Raw genomic sequence first — 26,622 nt, 5'->3', positions numbered from 1 at the left:
CATACATACATACCCCCCCCCCCACACACACACACACACAGACTCCCACACATACATTCACACACACACGTCTCACATACATACATACCCCCCCCCCACACACACACACTCAAATTGAGAGACACACACCCGTGGCAACCTACTGTCTGATATTACAACTCTGGAGTGATGACTCACTATAGATGCCAAAGACACTGTTTTTCCTGAGGCAGCACAGCAACATTAGATCTGCAACCGTGTGTGCCATGTCTGAATGGAGCTTTGATATGTTGTCATGCTGGATTTAGACATTCATGCTGATTTGGTTTGATATGCCCTGCTAGTGTTACCTAATTCCATAAATACATGTGTAAATAATAGAATGAGATTACAAAACATTATTCTCCATTTTCAGGTCGAGTTTGAATGCATTAATCCCAAGAAACAGAAGAAGAAGAAGAACTACAAAAACTCTGGGATCATCATTATGAAGTCTTGCAAGGTAAAAAGCAAAGAAAGACGAAAGACAAATCCCTCTGAACAAACACATTTAAACCGTCTCTCGTCTCTCCAAAACTGCAATTAGTGAGCTCATTCCCAGCATTTGAGTAAGAACACAAAATGTGGATAAAAGGAACCTCATTTAAACCCATTATGTATGGACATTAAAGCATTTTGCACACACGCTGTAAGTCACCTTCTTAATTGAATTTTATATCACAAAGAAAATGCCAGAAAGGAAGCCATTGCTGCTGACTCAGATTAGAATAATAACACTAAATCCACATTCAACGCGTCCATTAATAACAGGACGATTCACCTGTGCCAATGTTGGAGAGCAAACCTGTTGCTCGTCACCTGTTGACTAGTCTGCGTTATGTGAATATATGTGACTCATTTCTTTCTTGCTATTGCCCTTGTTTGAATGGTTAATGTATGTGTTATGTGTGGTATGTAGAGAATTCAGTCATGAACGCTGTACAGTAGTTACAGTTGTGCTTGGATGAGATTGCGCCATTGTGCGTAAAATGAAACCGGTTTGGCCTAACGTGTGGCATTGATATGCCTTCAGATCGCGAGGGACTACACCTTCCTGGACTACATACTAGGAGGCTGTCAACTCATGTTTACTGTGAGTATGACCTCATTTGTGTACTTCCCCCATCCCAACAGGCACACACTGAGACACTCGTCCTGAATGTGAGGGTGGTTCTCACATTAAAAAGCATCTGACTATTGGTTCTATTCTGTTCTTTTGAAATACACAACATTATTCTACTCTGTTGAAGCATATAGAATAGAATAGAATAGAAAAGCCTTTATTGTCATTGTATTTGCATACAACGCAATTTATATATATATATATATATATATATATATATATATATATAACAATGCACCTAAGCTGAATGTATTACAGCATCCAGTATAATAACTATGCCACACTCCACCAAAGCTACAGTGCCTTACAGACCAGAGCTGGTATACAGACAATGTGGATAAAATACAAATTCAAAAAGCCCATGACTGGCTGTGTGTGATGTAGCGGAGATTACTAGAATCCTCTGAAAACACAGATGACTGGACTAATGTCGAAGCTCTAAGTCGTCGTGACTTTCTGTGTTTGTACTTGACATTGGCAGCCAACAAAGGCCACCCAACAGTGGCATCAACAGTTTGTTCATGTGAATTAGTCCGTCTGGATAGCTGGGCCAGAAGGCGCTGAATGCTGGAGTGATTTCATACCAGAGTATTTTGGTCAGAGGCAGAAGAGAGAGTGTTTGTGTCATAGCGTCATGGGCTATTATCAACAGGATGTTTTCACCAAACAATGCTGAGATGTTTTGTTCGTCTTACTCAAGCCAGTCTGCTCTCTGCCCAGTAAACACAAAATGGTACTGTAAGAAATTACATATTCAGAGCACAGTATCAGAGCACAGTACATTACATGTATATTTTGTGAATTTGTCCAAAACGGCTCCCTTTGCTGTAGTGTAGAGTATCTGTTCTTTGTATTTCCGTGTGGGTTTAAGATGCCTCCCATTTAGCCTCCTTGTCCATATTCAGTGGAGTTTGTAATGTGTATGAAGCCGTTTGCGGAGTGCTTTATGTAAGGTGTTACCTTTTTCACTTGCTCGGCTCGAAAGAAAAGAGTGCAAAAGGAAAGCAACGAAATGCTGGGGTTACTATAGTAACAAGCCTAGCTGGCGATGCTGAAGAGGTTGATGGATCCTGATGGAAATGATGGTCTGAGAGAGCGATGGCCCATATAGCAGCAGTGTCAGGGCCAGATCACAGCCAGTTTAGGACGGACTCAGGGCCAGATCTCAGCCAGTTTAGGACAGACTCAGGGCCAGAGCTGGGGTTTAGAAATGGAAGCAAGCAAGCTGTTTCATGTGGCATCAGTTTGTTCTGTATGGGAACCTCTTCCAGCAGCTTTGGTTTGATATTTCTAGACATGTTTTTAAAGCTTTAAAGAAGTCTTGTGGAAAATCACATTTATAGAACTTTTTTGTCCTCTGAGACCCATTATCATGTGGGATAAGTTGTGCACATGATTCCTTTCTAAGATTAACAGAATCTGATATTGACTAGGGTAAGATGTACTGGTTAAGCGCAAATTCTACACACACACACACACACACACACACACACACACACACACACACACACACACCCCCACCCCTACCTCCACTCAAATCCTCGACAGCCCATAGCAGAGCTCCCCTAATCTTGGGTCCTTTGTGGTAGAGCGCAGATATTTCGGCGGTGCAGAAAATAGCTCTCTTTCTGTGCCAAGGCATTCAATCAGCTTTAGCCTGGATATAATTCATTCTGTTATTACAGTACTTCTGCAGGCTACGACGCTCTGCCTCAGGCTCAGGGCTATCTTCTTGCGTCAATCCAAGCAAAAGAGTGTTATACCAGTGATCAGGGCAAAGCTCTAAGGAAAACCATGGCAATGTACGGCCATATTACTGACGTTACCTAGCTGTGGGCTGTTTACATTAGCAGTGGTCTGAAGCATTAGCAGTGCGGCGCTAGTGAGCACAGCGTGATGGGTGTCGTTATCTTTTTATAGCATCAGTAATGAGCAGTCAGCCTTTAAGCCTTGTCTCCTTCAGTGCTTTTACCCATGGCCACTGCTGTTATTAGTGATAATGTGTTTGTTATGATGTGTGTGTTTGCGTGTGTGTGTGTGTGTGTGTGTGTGTGTGTGTGTGTGTGTGTCAGTGTGCGTGTGTGTGTGTGTGTGTGTGTGTGTGTGTGTGTGTGTGTGTGTGTGTGTGTGTGTCAGAGTGCGTGTGTGTGTGTGAGTGTGAGTGTGCGTCTGTGCGTGTGTGTCTGTGTGTGTGTGGGGGGGGGGGGGTCAAAAGGTTCCTTTATTCCAGCTGATGCCCAGGCTTATTTGTACAAGAGTGTGTTGTTGTTATTGTTGTTGTTGTTGTGTCTGCTGAAGATGGTGGATTCTTGTGGATGGCTGTCAGTCTCCTTCTGTTTCTTTAGGTGGAAGAGGAAGGGGGTGGGGAGGGCGGGGGCAGCTTGGGCATCGGCTGGCGAATGAGAGGCCTGGGGGGGGATACACACAGGGTCAGGCAAACATAGTGACACCCTCATTCTGTCATATCCCATCTACTCCACTCTCTCCCTCTTTGTGCTCTGGTGTTTCACCATCCATTCTTCTCTCTCTCACTAGCGTGGGAAAACAAACATGCTCATCAAATGTAAAGCAGGTCTGTAATGAAAATTGCCTTTGTGTGGAAGTGCAAGGGGCTAAAGGATCATTTCCTGAACAAGACTTAGATTAGTTTTACAACTCCTTCTACTCTCTCCCACCTCATTTTTAAGCTTAAGGATAAACCCCTTAGCTTAGCCACCTGCACGACAAACTGTAGCTACTCTAAGAGTGCCGTAATGTATCAAACCCTTAGCTTAGCAGCCTTTAACACCTTGCATGATAAACCATAGCTACTCTAAGAGTGCTGTAATGTATCATACCCTCAGGTTGGCATTGACTTCACGGCCTCTAATGGGAGCCCACGCGAGGCGTCCTCTCTGCACTACATCAACCCGCTGGGCAGCAACGAGTACCTGTCTGCCATCTGGGCAGTGGGCCAAATCATTCAGGACTATGACACGTAAGTCTGTGATTTGTAACACATGTCATTATTATGATTATGATTAGTAAGTGTGTAATATATAATAATAATAATAAAACTTTATTTATATAGCACCTTTCATGCAAAAGAATGCAGCTCAAAGTGCTTTACAGCAAATACATAATATGCACAAAGAAATTACATGCAGATAAAAATAGACATCAAAGAAACATAACTCAGATATAGTGCAAAAAAATAAAATAATAATTATAATTCAAATTATAAAATTGAATACATAAAATGCATAGCATAAGATAGAAAATAAAACTGCAGATAGCACATATCATACAGGACCATGGCCTGTGAGTGTGTGATATATAATACACCACATCATACAGGATTACGACTCATAAGCGTGTGATATATAGCACATATCATACATGACTGTGACTCGTAAGCGTGTGATATATAGCACATATCATACAGGACTGTGACTTATACTTGCGTGACATGTACTGCAGTTCACGAGACCACAACTACAAATTGTATATAGAATGTGTATAGAATGTGTATAAAACGTGTATATTCCATGTATAGAATATAACACAGTTAGTTCAGGACTATGACTTGTGTGTAACACACTGCCGGTCACCCAAGCCTAACAGATCAGTTCAGAACCGGTTCAGACAGAGCTCACTGACTGGGCCAGAACGGTTCCTGACTGAGCTGTTTGGAGGGTATACTGACGTGGTCAGTCTCAGAAACAGTGACCAGCTAAAATCAGAGCTTCCACAAGCCTCAGAGTCTGCAACAGAATTGACAGAACAAACAAACAAAAAACAAACAAGGCTGACTGCTGTCAGTTTTTATTGCACAAACGACTCACTGCAACACAAGGAGCTGAATCCACTTAACCCCACCACACCACAACAGGTGCCGGTCAATGTCACAACTTCAGTGGATGCTATTTACGTTTGATGAAGCTGTTTGGTGAATGCTGAATGATTAGTACAACTGCATCAAGAGATGCTCGGCACAGCACACACAGCCTCACGGTACTGACTGAGGGTTTAAAGCGGTTTGATGGTTGGTGGAGACTGGTGTTAATCATTTTGATGCTATCACTATTATTTCCCCAGGGACAAGATGTTTCCTGCACTGGGATTCGGAGCTCAACTCCCACCCGACTGGAAGGTGAGAGCTGGTAGATGTGTGTGTGTGTGTGTGTGTGTGTGTGTGTGTGTGTGTGTCTGACAGAGAGAGAGAGAGATAGAAAGATAGATAGAAAGATAGACAGACAGATAAATAACTAGATAGATAGATAGATAGATAGATAGATAGATAGATAGATAGATATATGGAGAGATGGAGAGATGGAGAGAGAGAGAGAGATATTGTGTAAGAGTTTTTTCTGATTCTGGGGAAAAAGATAGGGTTAAGTCAGATAAGAAAATTAAATAGGGAGGGACAGAGCAAGAGAGAAAGAGGGGGAGAGAGGGAGAGAAAAAGAGAGAGAGAATATATAATACATGCATACAGTGATTATGCAACTGTCATCCCATCTGGGTTGCTATGGCAGTGCACTGATGAAAAGGAGACTGAAAAGATGGAGATGGGCAAAGAAACTGATAGATTGTTAGCTTGGTTAAAGAACCTGCGCATGTCCAGCCTGTACCGAGCACAGAAACAGGGGAGGAGATGATGGCTAGACAGCTGTCAGGATAAGGTTTCAAACAAAGGAAGAAAAGCATGGCAGGGAAACAGACAGGAACAAGAATGCCAGGTGGTTGATAAGGAGGAGTTTCCAATGGTCAATGAATAGTATGCAGTTAGAGCTGGTGTACGCAGGGATGCCTTGGAGTATTTATGCTAAACAGTCTTTATGATCTGACAGCTATGGAGGACATGTAGATACTCTGAGGTAGAAAAAATGTCTCTGGAGCCCCCTGGGCTTTGGAAATCTGTGGATGAGGATTCATCACAGTCCAGCTGTATCCTCAACAAATGAGGAAGAGAAAGGAAAACGAAAGAGCTCCCTGCCAAATAATTACTTAGAGCACATTAACAGGGGGGGGGCTGGGCTATTAGGGTGCATTAGGGACGTAATCAAGAACGTTTAATATTACCCATTACAATGGGCTTCAAAGTGTGGACTGGTTCAGCTCATCAGATATTTCGTTGTGTTGAAAATTATTAAAAATCATTTGTGCAAAATTGACCTTTGCATTTCTGTCTGACTTGTAGGTTTCCCATGAGTTTGCCATCAACTTCGACCCCACAAACCCGTTCTGTTTAGGTGAGCAGGAGAGTGATCTGTTTACAATCTCATACAGTTTGTAACTTCAACCTAATCCCCAATTTGAATGAAGGCCAGACTAGTTAAGACCAGACAAGAATGCTCAAGATGGGGGTAGCTGTACAAAATGGACAGCTACTTAAAAGGTGTTTCAGCGAACTCTCTGCTTTCTTTCACATCTACTGCTTGCGTCCTGTGTGGTCAGGCGTTGAGGGGATTGTCAAGGCCTACTCCAACTGCCTTCCCCACATCCGATTCTACGGCCCCACCAACTTCGCACCCATCATCAACCATGTGGCACGCTTCGCCTCCCAGGCCCTTCAGCAAGAAACAGCAGCGGTGAGTACAACAGGAGGGGGAAGAGAGAGAGAGAGAGAGAGAGAGAGAGAGAGAGAGAGGAAATAGATAAATAATAGAGGAAAAGGAGGGAGGAGGAAGATTTGTTGGAGAGAGTGATTCATGATGATGAGAAAGGACTGAGTGAGGGAGCGTGTGTGTGCATGTGTATTTTACCACATTTTATATTTAATGTTTTGGTGTGTTTATATGTTTCTGTGTTCTATGCTTTGGTTACACTGTTTTCCGTTAAATTATGTGTACTTCTGTGTAAAAGTCATAGAAAGGTTTTGAAATGTTGTCAGTGAACATGGGTGTGAACCCTGGGATAGTGAGCTTAGAGTGAGAACCGTGGGATAGTGAGCTTAGAGTGAGAACCAGGTGAGTGGAAGAGTCAGGGGGGTGGAGTAAACGAGAAAGGAGGAAGACAGGAGGAATAAAGAGATTTAAAAAAGAGGAGAAGAGAATGATGAGAGAGGTGGTACAGAGAGGATCCTGAGAAAGGTGCAGATGAACAAAAGATGAAAGAGAGGAATAGGAGCAAAGTGATTAGCAAAGACCAGAAAAGAGAGAAAGAGAGGGAGGAGAGAGGAGAGAAGCGGAGTGAGAGAGGGCCGCTCCGTCTGTGTTATTACCAGTACTGCTGGAGTCAATGTTATAATTGGGGACCCGGTTCCTGGAAATCATGGGGCTCTTTCACCCCAGTGCCTGTTCTCCGCCACTAGGTTAATTACACCAGCAGAGCACTGTGGCACTGAACGAGCAATATGCATGCAGAGGGAGAGAGAAGAAGGGATGGAGAGAATAAGAAGGAGAGTGAAAGGAAGAGAGACAGAGTGAGAGTGGCAGAGAGAGAGAGAAGGAGGGAGGGAGAGAAAGAAAAGGAGAGTAAGCTGAAGAGAGAGAGTGAGAGAGGCAGAGAGAGAAGGAGGGAGGGATAGAAAGAGAGGCATTAGGTAACTTGTTTCCATGCTTTGGAGTGTGTGTGAACTTCCATTGCCAGTGCTGAAAAGACCAAAACATATTGTCATTTTGGCTCTGTGCCGAACAGTTCTGTTAAAAGAAACCACCGAACCAGCTCCACGCCCACAGTGTTTATTTCAGCTTCCCCCATCACAGTTTCCACCGCTTCGTCCATTTATGAGAGCACAGCTCTAAACCACACTCCAGAACCACAGACAGGTCTAAAAAGACCTCATTGTACTGGGTGGTGGTAACACACACAGGACCTGGTACATGGTGAAAAATAGTGTGATACGTCTTCAGTGTTCATTGATTTAGGCACAAAATGAGAATCCTCAATAACGTAAAGAGTCAATGAGGGCCAGTGTTCTTATCGTTGCGGTGTAAATTGAACGTACATACGGCTTTGTGCAGACATCCCCATACTCTTTGTTGTCCACTGCACTACAAGAGCACCAACTGTGGACTGAAAGTGGCCAAGAACAACTACGCGCCCCTTATGTCCATGTGAACACCTGCAAGCAAGTGTAAAGCAAGTCTCCAAACACACCCAATAGCATATTATAATCAAGGCCTAACTCTCCAAACACACCCAATAGCATATTAACAGTCCAAACACTCCCAAAAGCATATTATAATCAAGGCCTAACTCTCCAAACACACCCAATAGCATATTAACAGTCCAAACACTCCCAATAGCATATTAACAGTCCAAACACTCCCAATAGCATATTATAATCAGGGCATAACTCTCCAAACACACCCAATAGCATATTAACAGTCCAAACACACCCAATAGCATTTTAACAGTTCAATTCAACTCAATTTTCAAAACAATGTTACACTTTATTTACTGTGCTACTCCTTTAAGTTAGAATGTCCTTATTGTACAGTTGCCAGAGGGTACAGTGTGTGTGTGTGTGTGTGTGTGTGTGTGTGTGTGTGTGTGTGTGTGTGTGTGTGTGTGTGTGTGTGTGTGTGTAACAGTAGCCAGAGGGTACAGTGTGTGTGTGTGTGTGTGTGTGTGTGTGTGTGTGTGTGTCTGTACGCGTGTGTATGTGTGTGTGTGTGTGTGTGTGTGTGTGTATATGTGTGTGTGTGTGTATCTATGCATGCATGCATGTATGCGTGTGTGTGTGTGTGTGTGTGTGTGTGTGTGTGTGTGTGTGTACAGTAGCCAGAGGGTACAGTGCTGTGCAGTGGGTTAACCTCACTCCCCGACACCTTAAGAGACGTACTTGTGTGTATGTGTGTGTGTGTGTGTGTGTGTGTGTGTGTATGTGTGTGCTAGTGAGACGTGCTAGTGACGGATGCTAGCGCCCATGGGTTTTTCCCTCCTTCCCAGCATGCCTGTCTCCCATGCCCGAGGTTGCGAATTCGAGTTAATTGCGGGACTGTGCTTGTCCACACAATGCAGGTTACCAGTGCACATCCAATGGTCATTTGAAGTTAAATAAAAAAATAATTTTTTTATCAAAAACATATGCATATAAATAATAGCTATATGCATTTTAATCTCCATATTGTCCTTGGTAGTTTGACGGCATGATGGGAAAGAAAACACACACGCACACACAAATCTCACATGGTTGGGCCTCTCGCTCGGCGTGGAGGAACAATGCTCTCCTTCAGGTCAACAAGCTGTTGTTTATCAGCTCTGCCTCACCAGATGCACTGGTGCTTGTACAGGATGGGGCCATGAGCCCCTACAGCACGGCTGTGTTTGGGTCCTCGTAAATATTTGGAGCGCAATGCTTGTTTTTCTCCCATCGAAGGTAAACAGGAGCAGTGATTGATCTGATGATGCATTATGTGCAATGCGTATGTGTGTGTGAATGCATGTGTGTGTATGTCTGTATGTGTTTAAGAGTATGTATGTATGCGTATGTGTGTGTGTGTGTGTATGTGTGTCTGTGTATGTCTGTATGCGTGTGTGTGTGTGTGTGTGTGTGTATGTAATGCATGTATGCGTGTGTGTGTGTGTGTGTGTATGTATGCATATGTGTGTGTGTGTGTGTGTGTGTGTGTATGTGTATGTATGCAGGTGTGTGTGTGTATGTATGAATGCATATACTATGTGTGCCTGTCTATGTGTGTGTTTGTGCATGCATGCGTGTGTGTGTGTGTTTGGATGAAAGTATTTGGATTGCGTGTGTGGGAGTTGTAGATGGGGGAGTTTAGTCTCAGAGAGAACAAAGTGGGTGAGTGGGCTTGTTTGGATGGAAGACTTTGACCCTGCACCGGCAGAACCCTAATTGCTCGGCAAAGAAAACTAGACACACACACACACACGCACACACACACACACACACACACACACACACCAAAATTGGGCTCTCGCTAGTCAGATCAAAGTCTGTTGGCGCTCTTTGAATGTCGTCTCAGCATTTCTCCCCTCTCCCGTTATCAGTGCAATGGAGACCAGCCATTAAAATCCCTTTTCAATTATGGCTATTTATAGAGGGTGATTCAGTGAACAAATGTTCTCTCTTTTTTCCCTGTTGTTCATCTGTTTTAATGACAAGCAAGGCATCGCCCCGTGGTTTGGTGTGTTTGCAACCCAACAGCACAGCCAGGCTCCTGTGACTTTATTATTTGTGGGGAACACAGAGCCGAAACGCTGTGAAACTGGTGTGCCATGTAGGTACCCTTTGAGTCAGCACACAAAGGAGTGTTAGGACGAACATATAATGATGTATTAGGTAAGCTGTTGTGAACTAGTGTACCGTGTAAGAACTCTTTGTGTAGACACACAAAAAAACATTGTGACTAACACATAATGATGCTTTTGGGAAGATGAAGTAGTGGTATAGCTCAGTTAACCTGATAGCTCAAATCAGACCATATCAGACCATACCTACCATACCTACGATCCCAGAGATCCCCAGAAAAAAAGGACTACCAATAAAAGACATGATATAACTGTACTGTAAATGACTCACTTTCAATTTTAGAGTTAAAGCATAAATAAATGCCAGCTCAAGTGCTGTGATCAGGTGGATGGCCCCTGTGTGTTATGTAATGCCACAAAGGAGTACAAAATGAAGTAAATAAATTGCTTGGATGCGCACTGTTTACAGGAGAGTAGTGCGAAAGAAGCCAAACGTCAGGAGACCAGAGCCACAGAGGCTCAAATGAGATTTCAGATAAGGCTATTATTTATCTGCCCTCACAGATGACCTCTACTGGTGTAACGTGGCCGCATGATCAGACAAACAAGGTCTGCGTAGTGGCAGTGCATAATAGCTAGTCATTATTTAAGCTCCACTCAGGGAAGGGCCTTGGGTGCTTTTTGTCCCTAATTGCACCCTGTCACCTCAGAGAGACAAAATGGAGCAGAAAGTGAGACAAAGGCAGAGGGGGGGTGGGGGGTGGGGGGGCGTTGAGAGAGAGAGAGAGAGAGGGAGTAGGACACAGAGAGAATGAGTGAGAGGGAGAGGGAGAGAGAGAGAGAGAGAGAGAGCGGGAGAGAGAGAGAATATTTTAATCTGTGGAGGTGAGAGGAGAGGAGAGGGGAGCAGTGCTTAGTCCACAGCTCTCGGATAGAGGAAACCAGGGTCTGCTGCCTGTCGTAATTTAATTTTTTTGCTGCAGTTTCATGGAATAGAAACAGTCTTTTATTTAATGCGATGCGCTTCAGGGCATAGGTCACCATAGCACATCACCCTCCCTGTGAAACAGGATTGAAACCTGTCAGGAAACGTGTGGTATTGGATGTGGCGTGTGGTATTGAAAGAACTGTACCTTCAAGGCTGGTATACAGAACATGTGCTACTTGCAAGAGCAGTGACATTTAAATTAAACCACATACTTCACACACAGCAGCATGCATGATTGCATCTCACTGGAGGTGATGTTTTTGACATGGCTTTGTTTTTCATACAGCATCTTGTCTGTAATGCTACCTTCTACTTGTGCTTCTTACAAGTGCATACAAACTACATCATTGGAAGCTATGTCATATTTTTCTCATGACCACAAACACTCTGAGAAAATCTTCTTCATCGGGGGGGTATGTGAAGAGGGGTTGGTGATGTTAGTTCTGGAGGATGATAACTGCAGCACAGCAGTCAGTAACCTGTCAGATTGTGTGCTTAAAAAAACGAACATGTGTACCTTCAAGGGCCTGAGGTTAGTGAGTGCTCTAGCTGTTACACAGCTTGCTTGGGGTAGAGCAGGATAGGATGGGGGTCTTGACACTGATCCTCAGGGATCTGCTCATCACACGATCCCAGCATCACCCTGTCTGTGCAGCAGGGTGTAGAGACTTAGGGTCGGTTCATGATCCCTTCAATAAAATATGCAGGCTTCCGCCCATAAGCATTCCCTAGGAGCTCTTCATAAAGATGGACACCTACACAAGCAAAGGGATAAAGAAGCTTTATAGGTAACAGAATGGGTTTTTTTTTTTCGAGCTGAAAACTGCCATGAAGCTGACTTGACAGAGAGGTTGTCTTTTTTCTTTCTTTTTAAGTAATCATAGTAGAAAGGCCCTACTGTGGGGACATGCTAAAAACAGCTTTTCTCCAGAATGCCCATTTTCATTCATGTCCCCTCAAAACAGCACTCAGAAGTGTACCTAAGGAACTAAACACAGTAGCTGAGTTGATTACAGTTCTTTTCTCCCCCTTACTGCACATTTCAGTAATGAATGCACGTGCACCAATGAATCACGTGCCTCTTAGAAACGTCTCCATTTCTTTGAAACTAGAACTGTGAAGTCACCAGTATGCAACATCACATTCTCCCATAATTATGTAGTTCCTGAGGTGGGCAAGATGAACTTAAAATGTTGTTTGTGTGTGTGTGTGTGTGTGTGTGTGTGTGTGTGTGTGTGTGTGTGTGTGTGTGTTATGGTAACCCCGGCTTCGCCCGCATGCTCCTTGCTCCCAGCTCAGTTTTCACTGGAATAACAGTCTGAAACTCTCTCGGCAAGATATACTGAGGCATCCCGCCAACGGGGTTTAAGAAAAGGCTAACATATCAGCTAATACAATATAAAAGGTCACAATCAAGAAGACAATAAAAGACAAAAGACAATCAATCAAACACGTTAACAACCTTGTTAACATGTCCATATGGTGTTTTTTATACGACACACAACATATCAAGTGAAATAAGGAGTCAACACCATGTGGATTGAGGAGGATTTCCACCAACAGTCTCAAAAACATGGAGTCAGACAGCCTGGGTTTCATGTCACAAACCTCAGGAACCAATCCTGTCAACTTGCCTGCAAGGAGGGAGGGGTAACGTCGGTATACAAACATATAGAACGATATTACTAACGATGAACTAGATGGCTTTATTTAGAGACTTTCTAAATTACTCCTATATTATCTGAATTACTCCTATATTATCACTTGCCATTGTGTAGCGTAAAGTAGCTAGTAAAACAGAAAGCTAGCAGAGGTTTGTGTGTTTGAGGAGCAGAGTCAGATCGACACGCGAGCGGTGGGAGGAGGTTGAGGTGGGATCAATTTGCATATTCATAGATCTGCGAATATTAAATGAGGCAAAGGTGAAGAGCGACATCCAAGCCATTTTAAGGCCATGAAGGGATAAAAAGAATGTATAAGTATGTAATTTTGAGGAACAGAGCAGAGTTTTTAGGGGGTTAATCAATGCCAGGAGAGGGACTTTAAGCTAATATATTAGGAAGTATAGCAATCCAAAATAGTGGTCAATGCTAATTGGTTAAAAGCTGGTCCAATGGTTTCAAAATTAACCTGAAGTTTACACCTGTTAGGATACAATGTCTGTAAACAATCGCCAGTGGAGCGTGGCCAGACCAAATCTATTCAAAGTGAATTTGGGTCTGGTTATACCAGGCTAAGATTACGGAGCCCATTAAGGGTCATGGTGGTGATTTAACACAAAGGTATTGCGACGTAACACAAAAATATTGTGAGGTAATGCAACATTTTTGTAAGGAACACATGACATTTCTCATTAAAAAAAATCACCATGACCCTTAAGGGGCAGGGGGTACAGAATTTTTTGTTTTGTTTATTCTGGTCTGTTACGCAACAGATGTTGGAGGCTGTCTGCACAGAGATGAGTGTGTGCTGCATGAATATGGAGAACTCCAAAGCTCCCGGGGTTCATGCACAGGGCTGTATGCATGAGGCTGAAGCACCAGGGGTTCATGCACAGGGCTGTATGCATGCGGCTGACTCAACCCTCCTCTCTTAACCGCGAGGGAAAGCTGAGGTGGGCCGCCTTGTCCTCACTCAAGCTCATTAGGACCGGCTTATTGGAATGTGGAACTGCAGGATCGTAATGCAGTCCGCTTAGTTATTGCTAAACGCCATGTTTTTTTCGTTGTTGTTTTTTAGTTAGTCTTTACTTCTTGCTGGTGGTACTGATGGTGCTAATCCTGATTTGTAGCATGCAATGCCATTATGCAAAACTGTTCCACAAGCTCTTGCAAGAATTACTCAAATGTCCTGGAGTTGTGACTGAAACAGATGCACAAAATGGATTTAGTAAAAAAAACACAAGAATATGCTCCTGTGTGCTACACAGCCTCTGTGAATTCCATCTACAGCTCTCATGGAGAGAGACACAGCAAGCGATGCAATGTTCCTGGGCGACAGTGTGCTCCAGGCAGCCTCACAGCTGGAGGAAGATTTCATTACAAAGCCACGCTGAGCGGGAGCAAATCTCTGCACTAAATATTAGTGTCACTGAGCTCCAACACCAAGGAGGAGTAAGGGGGAGGAGAACGTGGCAGCAGCAGGAGCAGCACAAATCCCACAAATGCCACCAACACCCAACACTCCAGTCCTTTCACTTTTGGAGGGGGAGGGGGAGGATGGGGGTTGCATTGAAAGAAGATGCTCGAAAAGAGGATTTTCTGTTTTCTTCTTTTTTTTTCTTCTCTTACTTCCTTCCTCGCACTCTGATCTCTCCTCTCTCAAACCCAGCATGCGTTGGATCCTCCGCAGATCTTAATAAGATTTATCTACTGCACGCCACAGAGATCCTAATTAGAATACATTAAAACAATTAAAATCCACCGTGTAGGAGGGCATTTGACAAAACACTGCAGGATGCCTTCATGTTTTATGAGGGGGACACTCGTAGCCTGTTACAGTGTTGGCCGCCCCCACCTGGCCATGCACACCCCTGATTAATCGTGTGTAGAGAGTCCCATGATGTCTTTTGGAGGCACGCAACACCACCACCGACATGTTTCTCTGTTCCTACTCCCCTTACCCCTGTAACAGTAACCCTATGAGCACAGTGTATACCCACTAAACTGGTCTCGTTTGTATCATGTATTTACCACCGGATGTCTGTATATTATGTACATCTACCAAATGCATGCTGTGTACAACACTTGTTGTTTCCCTTCCCCTTCTGCCACACAACCCTTCCCCCTTCCCCACCTTCCTATCTCCACCCGGCCGACCTCAAGCAGATGGGTCCCCCCTTATGTGCCGGGGTTCTGCTTAAGGTTCCTTCCTGACTAACAGGGAGTTTTTCCTTGCCCCTGTTGCCATTGTGCTTGCACTAAGGGGGTTCAGGCTCTGGGCTCTGTAAAGCGCCTTGAGACAATTGTATTGTTATGGCGCTATATAAATAAATAAAATTGAATTGAATTGAATTGAACATCTGCCTTCTCTCATCAGCATAGTGTGAGCTGTCGTGGTCCCTTGTTTACGTGATCATGAGATGCAACAGGGTTTTCTGTTTTTCAGCAGCTGTTGTTAACACAGACGTGGTCCTCCTGAGAGGTCGTTCATGTCCTGTATTAGCACTGTATATTTATTGTTAGGGAGGCACTATAATATCGGAACAACATCGGTATTGCCCGATAAAAACTTAAGTTAATTAATAAAGGGAAGATATAAAAAGTTTTGCCGATGTCCCTGGCTGATGAGGTCTCTTGGAAACAGCATACAAACCAAAAGGATGAGATTGATGTATCAACAAGTAGACCATCACAATAAGAATAACATGTTAATTATAGTAATGTTATTCTAGTAGTAATTCTATCTACAATTAAATAATTAAAAAAGAAAGTGAATATAACAGTATAGGCATCAGCAATAGGCCAAAAGGCAATCATCCAATATCAGGCATCCCTTTTTCTCTTTGTTTACTATTTAAATTCTGAGACTGTACTGGCATGACAATACATTTCTATTGTCAAACAAATAGGTAATGAACGATTGCCAGAGACTGTTACTATTAATAATCTGCCATAAATATGACTTTAAATCTTGGTAATGTGTGAATGTCTGCATGTGTATTTGTTTCAGATAACTTACTGTTCTCTCAGTTATAGTGCTGCTATCTTCATAGAGAAATGCTAACTTCTCTCTCTCTCTCACTCTTTTTCTCTCTTTCTTTCTCTCACTCTTTCTCTCTCTCTCTCTCACTCTTTCTCTTTCTTTCTCTCTCTCTCTCTCTCTGTGCATGCAGCAATACTTCACGCTGCTTATCATCACGGATGGAGTGATCAGCGACATGGACGAGACACGCCACGCCATCGTGCAGGCCGCCAAGCTGCCCATGTCCATCATTATCATCGGCGTGGGCAACGCAGACTTCGCTGCCATGGAGTTTCTGGACGGGGATAGCAGTGTCCTGCGCTCCTACACCGGCGAGGAGGCTGTGAGGGACATCGTACAGTTTGTCCCCTTCAGAGACTTCCGCAATGTAAGCTCCATTTTCTACCCTTTCCTGTCCTTTGTAGCCTACATCACTTGGAAAAGGAATAATCTTGTTTGCAAGATTAGTATTTTACATGTTAGGAAGCAAATAAGAGTTGGTAATATTTCAGTGACTCTTTAAAAGTTTGAAGCTTGGCGGAGATATATACTGATCTGTACACTTTGTTCTGGATAGTGATGCATAGAGACCAAGCATGTATTTAGGTTATATAACATGTTATTAGCCTGTTATGACCACATTTTGCATTTTAAAGAAATGTAGGTAGGTGAAATAAGCATCATAATACCTGAATGGCAACTCATTTGTATGTAGTCTAGTTGCTGCACTGTAAGCTCCACACAACTCTCAGAGGCTCTGTCAGCTGGGCTTCAGACTAATGGGTCAGCTTGGGTTCGAGTAAGTATTCCTAAGCTTTCATGGTCTGCAAAGCCCAGACCTCGTGTTAAAGGAGCACCAGTGTGCATGAATATGCCTGGAAATGTTCTTCGCAAACACCAAGCTCTTGCTCGTATAACAACCCTCTTGTTCATCTCATCTGACCACCGTGATGAAATTCACCTGACCTCAGCTCAGTTCAGTTCAGTTCGGTTCCAAATACCCTCCTGAGCCACTCCTCACCAGGACTCACTTGTCATTAATCTGCCTCACAAACTGAGGTGCCACATTCAAACCAAGGGGTTGGGGAGTCAGTAAAGACTGCTGGGCAGTACAGATTTATGAGATTGAGACTAGAGGTTGAGAACTTTCATAGGGTACACGGGGTCTGCTGTGCCCTATAGTAAACACCCTGAACCACGGCAAATATGTGGAACGGCTTCAAACCCCACGACTGTCAAATGCCAGTAGGTCTTCTCCAGGCTGACACCTCTCCTAAGATGAGCTCATGTTGCTGACCGAGAATAGGATGACAACACTGGTGACCTAGCAACAGCCCTGTCATAAACCTCATTGAAAACCTGTAGCAATTTGAGCAAGAAAAGATTACTGTTGAGTGCAAAGGCAATACAGAGCAAATGGAGTGCTGGCTACCAGAACGTAATCTACAGAGGTGGCAGAGCAGCCTACCAGGCTGGTCAAGCAGAAAGATCGAGGTTGCCTATTGACCATTAATTTGAACCTAACTTTCTGCAGATGTGATGTGCATTATTAAAGGGACCGTTTTTGTGGGTTTTCCCCCCTCTCAAACTGTATTCAGCATGTAGATTTTCTTCATATAAGAAATAACGTGGTCATGATAGTGGTTTCAAAGGTGTAGAGGTTGGTCCAAACGCCATACTTTGAGGCAGAATGAATCCAATTGATTTGGTCTTAGGTCTGCCATCATACGTCCACCTTCACTTATCTGCAGCACACACAGTGATCAATACGCTCGAAGCTCCTAATCTATGGTCCGATCAGTGTACTGATGAGATAGACTCCGTCGCACGTGTGTAAACAGCAGTTTTGGTGGGAGTCGGAGTGGGCGTTCTGCGGGCCACGTGACTTCCCTTAGCAGCAGGAGGTAGCAGACAACAGACCTTGGCATCGACCAGCTGGCAGCAAATGAAAATTCATTTAGCGAAAAAGTACAGAACGATAGAGAGCGAGCCAGTTTTCCCTCTACGCTAGTAACAGATACTCTCATTAGTTTGTTTTTAATGAAAGAATGTTTTAGAACTTCCAATGGCGCCTTTTCTGTTCTTTTGTGTGGTCCTGATCACTTTGTTAAGGTGTGTTTTTTTCTGCTCTCAAAGGCTCCGAAGGAAACTTTGGCCAAGTCGGTGCTGGCAGAGCTGCCGCAACAGGTCACACAGTATTTCAAACAGAGGAACCTGTCGCCTAGCAACACAGTGCCGGATGAGGCCTGAAGTTCAACTTGCATGTTGCCAAATTCTATTCACCGTTTACATATTAATATTAAGAAAACAAACATGACCAACTATGAGGAAGCGCATGATTTTTTTTAAAAGATAAACGTTTTTATTTAATTAATGTTTTTAATGTTGATAATAAATGTTGATTTATAAATCATAAAATGTATTTGAAAGCTGTTGTGTAAGTGTTTAGAAACGCTAAACACACCCTCTGAATTTTAAGGAAGATAAAGAGGATTTGAATGTACCTTTATACAGATGTTTTATGTTTAAAACAAACTTATTTAACACAAATCTATGTAACTTTCATGTAGTGCAATTGTAATTTGTGAAAATTGTACGGTACCAAGGTGTATTGATTTTATACTGTCTTTTATGTTACCACTCAGGTCAATAAATTGAAATTGAAAAAGAGAACACCTATGTGCATTTATATCTGTTCATTAGTTATTCACAACAAAAACTGATAAACGCTCTCAACTTTCAAGTACATAATATACACACGCCCATTTGATTCCGTTTTTTCAATGATGCAAAAACAAACATTGAGATACAAAACAAGAGCACGCTTACACCAGAAACATTTTTATTTCCCCCCCTCCTGATATGTCCTAGCCATCCACGACACAATAGATGTGCATTTCTTTCAGGTAAGAATTCATTAAAAAAAAAATTATGCATTCTCACCATCAAAGTATTATTTAAAAAAAAGAAGAAGAACAAGAGGAGAAAAACAAACAGACACACTGTTTGCCTCAGCTCACAGGGCCACTATCAGCCATCTGTTTAGATGTTATTGAGTGAAGTTATGGTATTAGAATGACAGTTAGCAGTCTTCTCCGCCATCCGGAGATCCTGTCAGTCAAAGTCCCCTTGGCCAATACCCACTGCAGAAGCCTCAAGGGGGGTGGGATCGTCATCAGGTTAGGGTGCCAGGGGGTTTAAACTGCATGAAATGTAATATGGGAGGATGGGGAGTCGTCACATTTTGAGTGCAGAACACAGGAGAAACAACCGCCGACAATCACAGAATCATTACTGAGGGCTTTTAATCATAATAAGGCAATTAGGAAATGAGGAAAACAGCGAGGTTATCCGTACAAGAACACACATGCAGAACCATGAAACTGGAAACGAACACACACTCTCACACATAAAATGTGAACTCTGAGATTTACGTTTAAATATATAGCTTATAGGTTAAATAAGGGGCATTAGGCCACTGGTAACAGCTGTTATGTGGTAACTTAAGAGCTGTGATCCTGTATCATGTTCAGCTTGACTGATTTATATACTGATTGATTGATTTATTAGCTGACTGCCTGTGACTGTGTGGCGTCTATCTGAAGAGCCTGTGGCGCTTTATTGGGGAGGTCATTCCGTCCACGCTACCTTCACTGTCGGTGCTTGACTCGGAGTCGCTGCTGCCCGAGTAGGCGCCCAGGCCTGGCAGGATGCCCACACACACCGCAGCCGAGGGCAGGTGCAGGACACCAGGCTGGGTTCCCGCCCCGGGCACTCCTCGAACGGACGCCACCACCACGGCTTTCGCGCCCGATTTAGCCGTTCCTCCTCCTGCCTCCTGTTCTGAGTGGGAAATACACATACACAAACACACACACACACACACACACACACACACACACACACACACACACACACACACACACACACACACACACACACACACACACACAGAAGCACTCACTCACTTGCTCCTGACTGTCTCTTCCTGATTGTCTACATCCCTACACTAATGAGGATCTGCTGTAAGCTGTGTCGTAACTTCAATAAATCATCATAACTATGTTATCCATCTGCTGAAACAGAAACGTGTGCTCATTATCAGGTTACTGCAAAGACTGGATAGTGTGTTACAGCCCTGAGTATTTCACAACTTGAATGAAGGAATATACACCCTGTTGAGTGCTTCTGTGTACACTGTTTACATTCATTTTTGATATCTGACAGCAATAATCCTGGCAAAGAGATAATCACACTCATGTTGGCATGGCATCCATAACTGTTGACGCAGGCCCCTCTGCCCAGCTTCAGTTTAAGCCCCGCTGAGCATGCTCAGATCCCAACCCACCTTAAGCCTCTCTGAGCATGCTCAGATCCCAACCCACCTGTCTGGCTGCCGTTGCCCACTGCTGACTCCTCCCCCTTTGGCTTCTTGCTCCCTTCTGACGATGATTGTGAAGAACTGTGGAAGATTTGGGAGACCTTGAATAAGTTCCAGTTCCATGATGTGCTCCTCCTTCCAGACCCCCCCCCCCCCGAATATCCCACCATACATCATCATTTAGACATTCACTCAACGCTCTTCTCTAGATGAACAGACACTGACACTTACTGAGACGCAAACATAGTGGACAGGCACTTCCTTTTTTTTTTTTTTTTTTTTACGAAAAAAAAAAAACATTTACTGTATGTTGACTGTATGCATGACCTGTTTGCTTTGTAAAGTACAGTGCCTACATCAAATACCATTAGACTTGTACTGGCTAAACCACGTGTCAAAGCAGGCACATGCTGATTCAGTTCCATTAAAACATTCACTCACTAGGCAGGAGCGGCCCTGATGACTTCAGTAAGGTACGCAGAGAAGGGAAAGATGTTTTAACATGAGGAGCAGGGGGCCCAGGAACAGGACAGAGAGCCACTGAATTAGGGGGTTCAGGCACTGGGCTCTGTAAAGTGCCTTGAGACAATTGAATTGAATTGAATTGAATTGAATTGAATTGAATTGAATTGAATTGAATTGAATTGAATTGAATTGAATTGAATTGAATTGAATTGAATTGAATTGAATTGAATTGAATTGAATTGAATTGAATTGAATTGAATTGAATTGAATTGAATTGTTAAGAAGGATGCTCTGACCTGCACATCCAGGCTCAATCCCACTGGTTGGTTAGCAGAAGTAATAATAAAAATGTCTTCATTCCTGAAAACATTCACAGTCCTCATTTCTGGTTTACAGTATATGAAGTTGACCGTGTTGAGGTGAAGTCTGTCCTGTCTGACCTGGCAGGTGAGTTCTTTACCCCTGCTTGCGGGCTAGTGCTGCGCTAGTACAGGTGCAGGTGAAGCTCCAGGGGAGCTCAAGTGTGCTCCTCACCTACGCCTCTTCACGGCCCCGGCAAGCAGATGGGCCTGGGACAGGTGGATCCGGTGCTCCGGAGGTTTGAGCCCCCCCTTCTTCTCTGGCTCCTTGCGGCTGTCGCCGGTGGATAGCTTCTTAATGGCGCTGTGACGACCATCGGTCAAGGAAAGAATGGGTAGGAAGCAGGTCCACACATATACACACACACACCTCGGTAAACAGGCATATGTACAAAACATTGTAAAATTCTAAATATGAATTGAAATAGTTTCATAAATAATAATAAAACTAAATTTGAATGAAACCACAATGCAATGTTTTATTCCCATTCATTGGAATTAGCATAGCCACACAGTGTTGCATCTGCTTTACCTCATATCCTCTAAGTCTATCTGCACTGTCTAATGCAAAACATCAGATGCTTTAAGCCAGTAATGTGCTGACCCCCCCGGCAGTCCAGCAGGGGCCTCTGTGAGAAGGAAGAGTGTTGATGGAGGGTAGATCTACATCTACAGTTCTTCACGTTCCTCTTTCTAAAAACAGACTCTTGGTCTGTGGTCTTCAGCCACTGACCTACAAAGACTGACACACTTAACGCCCGGAAAAACCTACAGCGCTTGACAGAGAGCTTGCTGAACTAGGGCACATTAGGATCCGTCAGAGGAGGCGCATGTGTGTGTCTGTATGTGTGTGTCTGTGTGTGTTTCTGTGTGTGTGTGTGTGTGTGTGTCTGTCTGTTTCTGTGTGTGTGTGTGTGTGTGTGTGTGTGTGTGTGTGTCTGTCTGTTTCTGTGTGTGTCGACAGAGCTCAGCTACGTGATCCTCTAACTCAGCCTGGCTTCAGAACGCTGCAGTTGCCACGACAACACATGTTCTCCTGTATTCAGACATACCTGATTGGCAGGGGTGAGAGTGTGAGAAAGAAACACAGAAAGAGACAGATGAAGATTGAGAGAGCAGAAGAAAATAAGAATGAGTGTGTATGTGAGAGAAGAAAAAAAAATACAAGAGAGAGAGCCACAGAAATACAAAGACATACATTTCTCACTAGCCTTAGACCCCTATATGAAGGAAGGCGTGTGGCAGCGGAATGGCAACAGTAGCTAATGGATTGTGAGAATGTAGACAGATAGACAGGCAGACACAACCCTTTGCCAAGCTTCTACCGAATGGGAAAATAATCTGTAGTTGTGAGTCAAAGCAGCTTTGAATACATTTCCATGTGTGAATTTGTGTGCATCAAATGGGCATAACATATCTGGTTTTCCCCTCCCGCCTTCGAGTAGATGAAACTTACTCCCCAGCGACAAGAAGTGTGGTGTACATTTAGGTTAATCCTTGCTTGAAAGCCGGCGCAGGGATATGACTGCAACCACATGAAGAAACCAACTTGCTTTTAAAGACGGTAACGGTACATACTGTAACCAAATACCTTTCATTGTATTATTCTCCAGCAGTTTCCTCATAATTGCCACCTTTGTAATTGCTACTCTCAAATTTGTCGAAGCAGGGACCTTGCGGCCGCTTGAGAGCAACCGTCTCAGGATGACCGGCGTGAAGAAGTGTATGTTAAGGCAGCAGTGTTAATCGTCTGTCTGCACTCGACTGCCACGCGGTGGAAACGGAGCCAGGGCTCAGGGGAGCCAGCCTCTGCTACCTTGAATGGCGGCGCACTAACAAGGTGGAGGAGTCGGAGGTTTTGACCTCACCTGACGCTTAAGGTGCCTGACAAGCTCTTTTTGAGCGCTGGGTTTAATGAAGCAGAGAGTGGGAGTACCGCCATGGCAGAGAGGGGGAGAACAGTAAAAAAAAAAAAAAAAAAACTAAACAAAACTCCAGATCCAAACTACAGACCTGACAACACAGAAACTTTTACCTGTCAGAGACAGAGAGAAAGAAGTCAGTAGGAGTGACAGTGAGTGAGTGTGTGTGTGCGCGCGTGTGTGTGTGTGTAATATATATATATATATTACACACACACACACACACACACACACACACACACACACACACACACAAGAAGAAGGAGAAGAGAGAGTGTGTATGTGTGTAAGCATATGTGTGTATATATTTATATATGAGAGAGAGAGAGAGAGAGAGAGAGAGAGAGAGAGAGAGAGAGAGAAAGGAGGACTGGAAGGATATTCTGTACTCCTGTAGCTCATGCCGCTCCTCATCTCTCCTCTGTTTCTCCACCAGTGACTGCTGCCTCGACACCTCATCCAGGAAGTTCGACTCGTCTTCATCCAGGCCTTTCACCATGTTCTCTGCAAGAGGAGACATGTCGAAGGAAGCTATTCATTTAACACTGCCACTGTTGTTCATAACACAATACCATCAGACAGATTTTATCCAACTTTTGTAAATTACACTTTAACACTTTTCAATTAAATAATAAATTCAGTAGTCCCTGCCTCTGTTTTGACTTCCTAACAAACAGTGCAACCACTACCTCAGACTGGCCTCAGGTTCATTCAGGGAGGCAAAAGCAGAGAAGAAACGACGGTCACCAGGGAGACAAAGAGTGGGTTTGTCACACCAAGGGATAAGCTACTGCGCCAATTCAATGCAAGTCTTTCTGTCATCATGCACAAGAACAGACCTGATCCTGCTCTGACTGGCACGCGCACACACGCGCACACACGCACGCATGCACGCGCACACACACACACACACACACACAATTCCACACTCCCCATCTGTTCACACACATAAACACCCACTGATATTAGTGTGCACACAAAGACTAGCAACTGGATCAGATCTGACAAGATGGGGCCAATTCTGTGGAGGTGTCTGATCTGAGTGCCAGTATCACATGAGGCAGGATACAAGAGGGAAATAGGGGGTGCGGGCGGGCTTGGGGTTACTCACTGAATTTGTGCTGCTCCTCATACTCTTCTTGCTTCTTGTCCTTCTGCTCCTGAAGTCGCTCAAACAACGATCGAGAGTCATACTCCTCCTCTGGGGCCACTGGGAAAAACAAAACAAACAAAAAAAAACAACACCACACACACACACACACAGGGGAACAGACACGGTCATACCTGTGAATACGAAGTGTGCATAGTTGGGCATATGAACTACAGGCACGCAGAGGTGAAATGTCTTACCCTCTGGGTCATCTGGCTTCCGGACCTTCTCCCACTCCTCCTGACGTTGTTTCCGCTTCTCCTCTATCTCCGACTCGGAGACGAACTTCCTGCTAAGGTCCACCCCACCTGCGTTTGCCATCTCCGCACCTGCGGCGAGCATACGGACCAGCAGCATATAGCATGTGGAGATCAGTGCACGCAGTCACCAGCACAAATAAGCACATACAGATCTGAGATGATGGGGTGCACTTGGAAAAGCTCAACAAAATGAATACAGAGATACACAACACTGTTTACAGACACAGACAAACATGTACATATATCGGACACTTAAACAACAATCTGAATGAAATCATTTTCATCTTTACACCTCAACCAGGTGCCCTGGATAGAGAGATCTGCATCTTACACATTTATTTACATCTTGCAACTGCAAACCTTCTCAAGCGTGGTTCTGTTTATTATCTGTACATATGCTTTCTATATCAGGCACGCATTTAATTTTTTCAGTGCTAATATGTCACTTTTCAGAACTACATAAAGAAGAATCTTACCTCACTGGTGTCAAGTTGATTAAATAGATAACAGACTTCTTTTTCATGAGGTAATCTGGTTGATGGTGAATCTGGACAAAAGAGTGTTTCATTATTAAAACTGACGAGATTTTTGCGTTGATCGCAAACATTGTTTGCATACATGGTGAGTGTAAAAATCTATTTTATTTTGTCACTTTATTATGTGTATGTCACAATTAATTGTATCTGAAGATTCCCGTCTACAGTTAGGCAAATGCTTCCCTCTGCTGGATGACTGGGCAGCTACCTCCACTGTGCAGCCACAGTTAACAACCGTATATTCCAAACGTACATTACCAATTAATTTTAATTCCATACAGTGCCAACTGAATGAAGAAGAAACGCTTGATCAGTTGGGGAGCTGTAGAAGTGCACACTTATCATCAGGCAACACACCGTTAACGTCCTTGTATATTTTACTCTGCTACAATTAACAAGCTAATGTTACATACGCGAACAAGCATTTAATCCTTTCAACCCATTTAGCTAGGGAACCTGCGATTATTAATGAATTACGTTATACTGAATATGTGATAAGAGTTTGCCTACGAAATAGCATTTATTTTAGTTTGGTGTGATCGTGCTAACAATGTCTTATAATTTATTTCTTCAATCAATCTTAACATTATCCCAAATATTCTCATCTCCTGCGAGCTTCTGTTAAGATAAAGATGTCTGGCTATGCTTGATAGCAAGACGCTACCCAATATTAGCTTGCTAGCCATCAAGATAACGTTTCATAAAACTGTCTAGGCTCTCGTATGACATTTGCTGACGATTAGCTATATCAAGCAAAGTGGTCATAATGAGTGGACTTGCCAAATACATGTTAGCTGCATCGGAAACACCGAAGTAAAAGTGGGAAAGGCTCAAATGTGACATGTAAACCAGTCAGTAAACGTGTTGCTACCAGAGTTCTGCCTATTCTTGTAGACAGCTAGCTTGATGGCACAACACTAAAAGTCAATCAGCCAACGCCGACGATGCAAAGCTAGCAAGAGCTCTATGGCAAGAGCTTACGAACCACGCAGCAGCAGACGTTACCCGAATTTGATTAATGACCACTTATGCACATGATTCATACAGATAAATACTACACACATACAGTAATACATCTGTTTTTAAGAAACAACTGGTTGCGGAAATACTGGAGAAGATACATGCCTCAACAACCAAATGTCCCACATATTTACCTCATCCAAGGAGTCTTGTGTAACTGTCATAATGTTCCGACTTGTAGTTATGCACCTATGTAAAATGTTCCTGTAAGGAAGGAGTTGTCTTTTTTACGGCCAAAGGCTGTTTATGTGTTTTCCGTTTCTGTCTTTAAATAAACGTGGGTTAATCAGTGAAACTTTTTCTACAAGCATATTTCATTTTAAATAGCACTTAAAAAATAAGCCAAAAAACTAGTAACTATTGTTTTATAATCTAACTGGAATCATGATGATACATCGTAGCTACTGAAATATTAAGAGAGACCATTTCCCCCCCGAGATATTAAACAGAAGAATATGTGCCAGACATAAATCTCGTCAATGTAAGCGGCTCTCAAAGGGTGTTCCGTTAAAGTCAGGAGATCACAACTTAGTTATCGGTAAATTAGTAGTGGTTGCCAGGTCAGGATTAGTC

General features: G+C 43.5%; 2 protein-coding genes across 4 annotated transcripts in view; one reads left to right on the top strand and one right to left on the bottom strand.

Moving 5' to 3' along the window:
- The window catches only part of cpne2 (copine II), a 36,487-nt gene extending 17,858 nt beyond the window's left edge, over positions 1-18,629 (top strand). The window contains exons 9-16 of the mRNA XM_012818709.3: positions 395-481; positions 1,052-1,111; positions 3,985-4,118; positions 5,219-5,273; positions 6,324-6,375; positions 6,581-6,714; positions 16,108-16,344; positions 18,093-18,629. Coding sequence (XP_012674163.1) covers positions 395-481; positions 1,052-1,111; positions 3,985-4,118; positions 5,219-5,273; positions 6,324-6,375; positions 6,581-6,714; positions 16,108-16,344; positions 18,093-18,206 — 873 coding nt within the window. The 3' untranslated portion in view covers positions 18,207-18,629. The remainder of the gene's footprint in view (positions 1-394; positions 482-1,051; positions 1,112-3,984; positions 4,119-5,218; positions 5,274-6,323; positions 6,376-6,580; positions 6,715-16,107; positions 16,345-18,092) is intronic.
- Positions 18,630-18,776: 147 nt separating this feature from the next.
- psme3ip1 (proteasome activator subunit 3 interacting protein 1) lies at positions 18,777-26,506 on the bottom strand. Of its 3 annotated transcripts, XM_012818845.3 has the most exons (9): positions 26,184-26,506; positions 24,970-25,040; positions 24,434-24,562; positions 24,195-24,293; positions 23,466-23,587; positions 21,337-21,467; positions 20,342-20,418; positions 19,605-19,799; positions 18,777-19,158 (listed from the first exon to the last, which is right to left on the bottom strand). In XM_012818845.3, exons 3-9 carry the CDS (start codon positions 24,552-24,554, stop codon positions 19,154-19,156), a joined length of 750 nt encoding a protein of 249 aa, XP_012674299.1. In that variant the 5' UTR covers positions 24,555-24,562; positions 24,970-25,040; positions 26,184-26,506; the 3' UTR covers positions 18,777-19,153. The 3 variants fall into 3 exon arrangements, with proteins under 3 accessions (XP_012674299.1, XP_031420749.1, XP_042561741.1); XM_031564889.2 differs by lacking the exon at positions 18,777-19,158 and having other exon boundaries at positions 19,244-19,799; XM_042705807.1 differs by lacking the exons at positions 18,777-19,158; positions 26,184-26,506 and adding an exon at positions 26,155-26,175 and having other exon boundaries at positions 19,244-19,799.
- Positions 26,507-26,622: the final 116 nt, after the last annotated feature.

The sequence above is a fragment of the Clupea harengus genome, chromosome 3 (genome assembly GCF_900700415.2).
Source record: "Clupea harengus chromosome 3, Ch_v2.0.2, whole genome shotgun sequence".
In the NCBI taxonomy this organism is placed as follows: domain Eukaryota; kingdom Metazoa; phylum Chordata; class Actinopteri; order Clupeiformes; family Clupeidae; genus Clupea; species Clupea harengus.
This window is presented reverse-complemented; position numbering and strand designations above follow the sequence as displayed.

Excerpts from the sequence above, each read along its gene's own strand:
- psme3ip1 (XM_031564889.2), bottom strand. The coding sequence starts at position 24,554 with ATGGCAAACGCAGGTGGGGTGGACCTTAGCAGGAAGTTCGTCTCCGAG. Across the intron at positions 24,294-24,433 it reads GAAGCCAGATGACCCAGAGG|TGGCCCCAGAGGAGGAGTAT; the intron begins GTAAGACATTTC and ends TGTTTTTCCCAG. Across the intron at positions 21,468-23,465 it reads ATGAGCTACAGGAGTACAGA|AGCGCCATTAAGAAGCTATC; the intron begins ATATCCTTCCAG and ends GATGGTCGTCAC.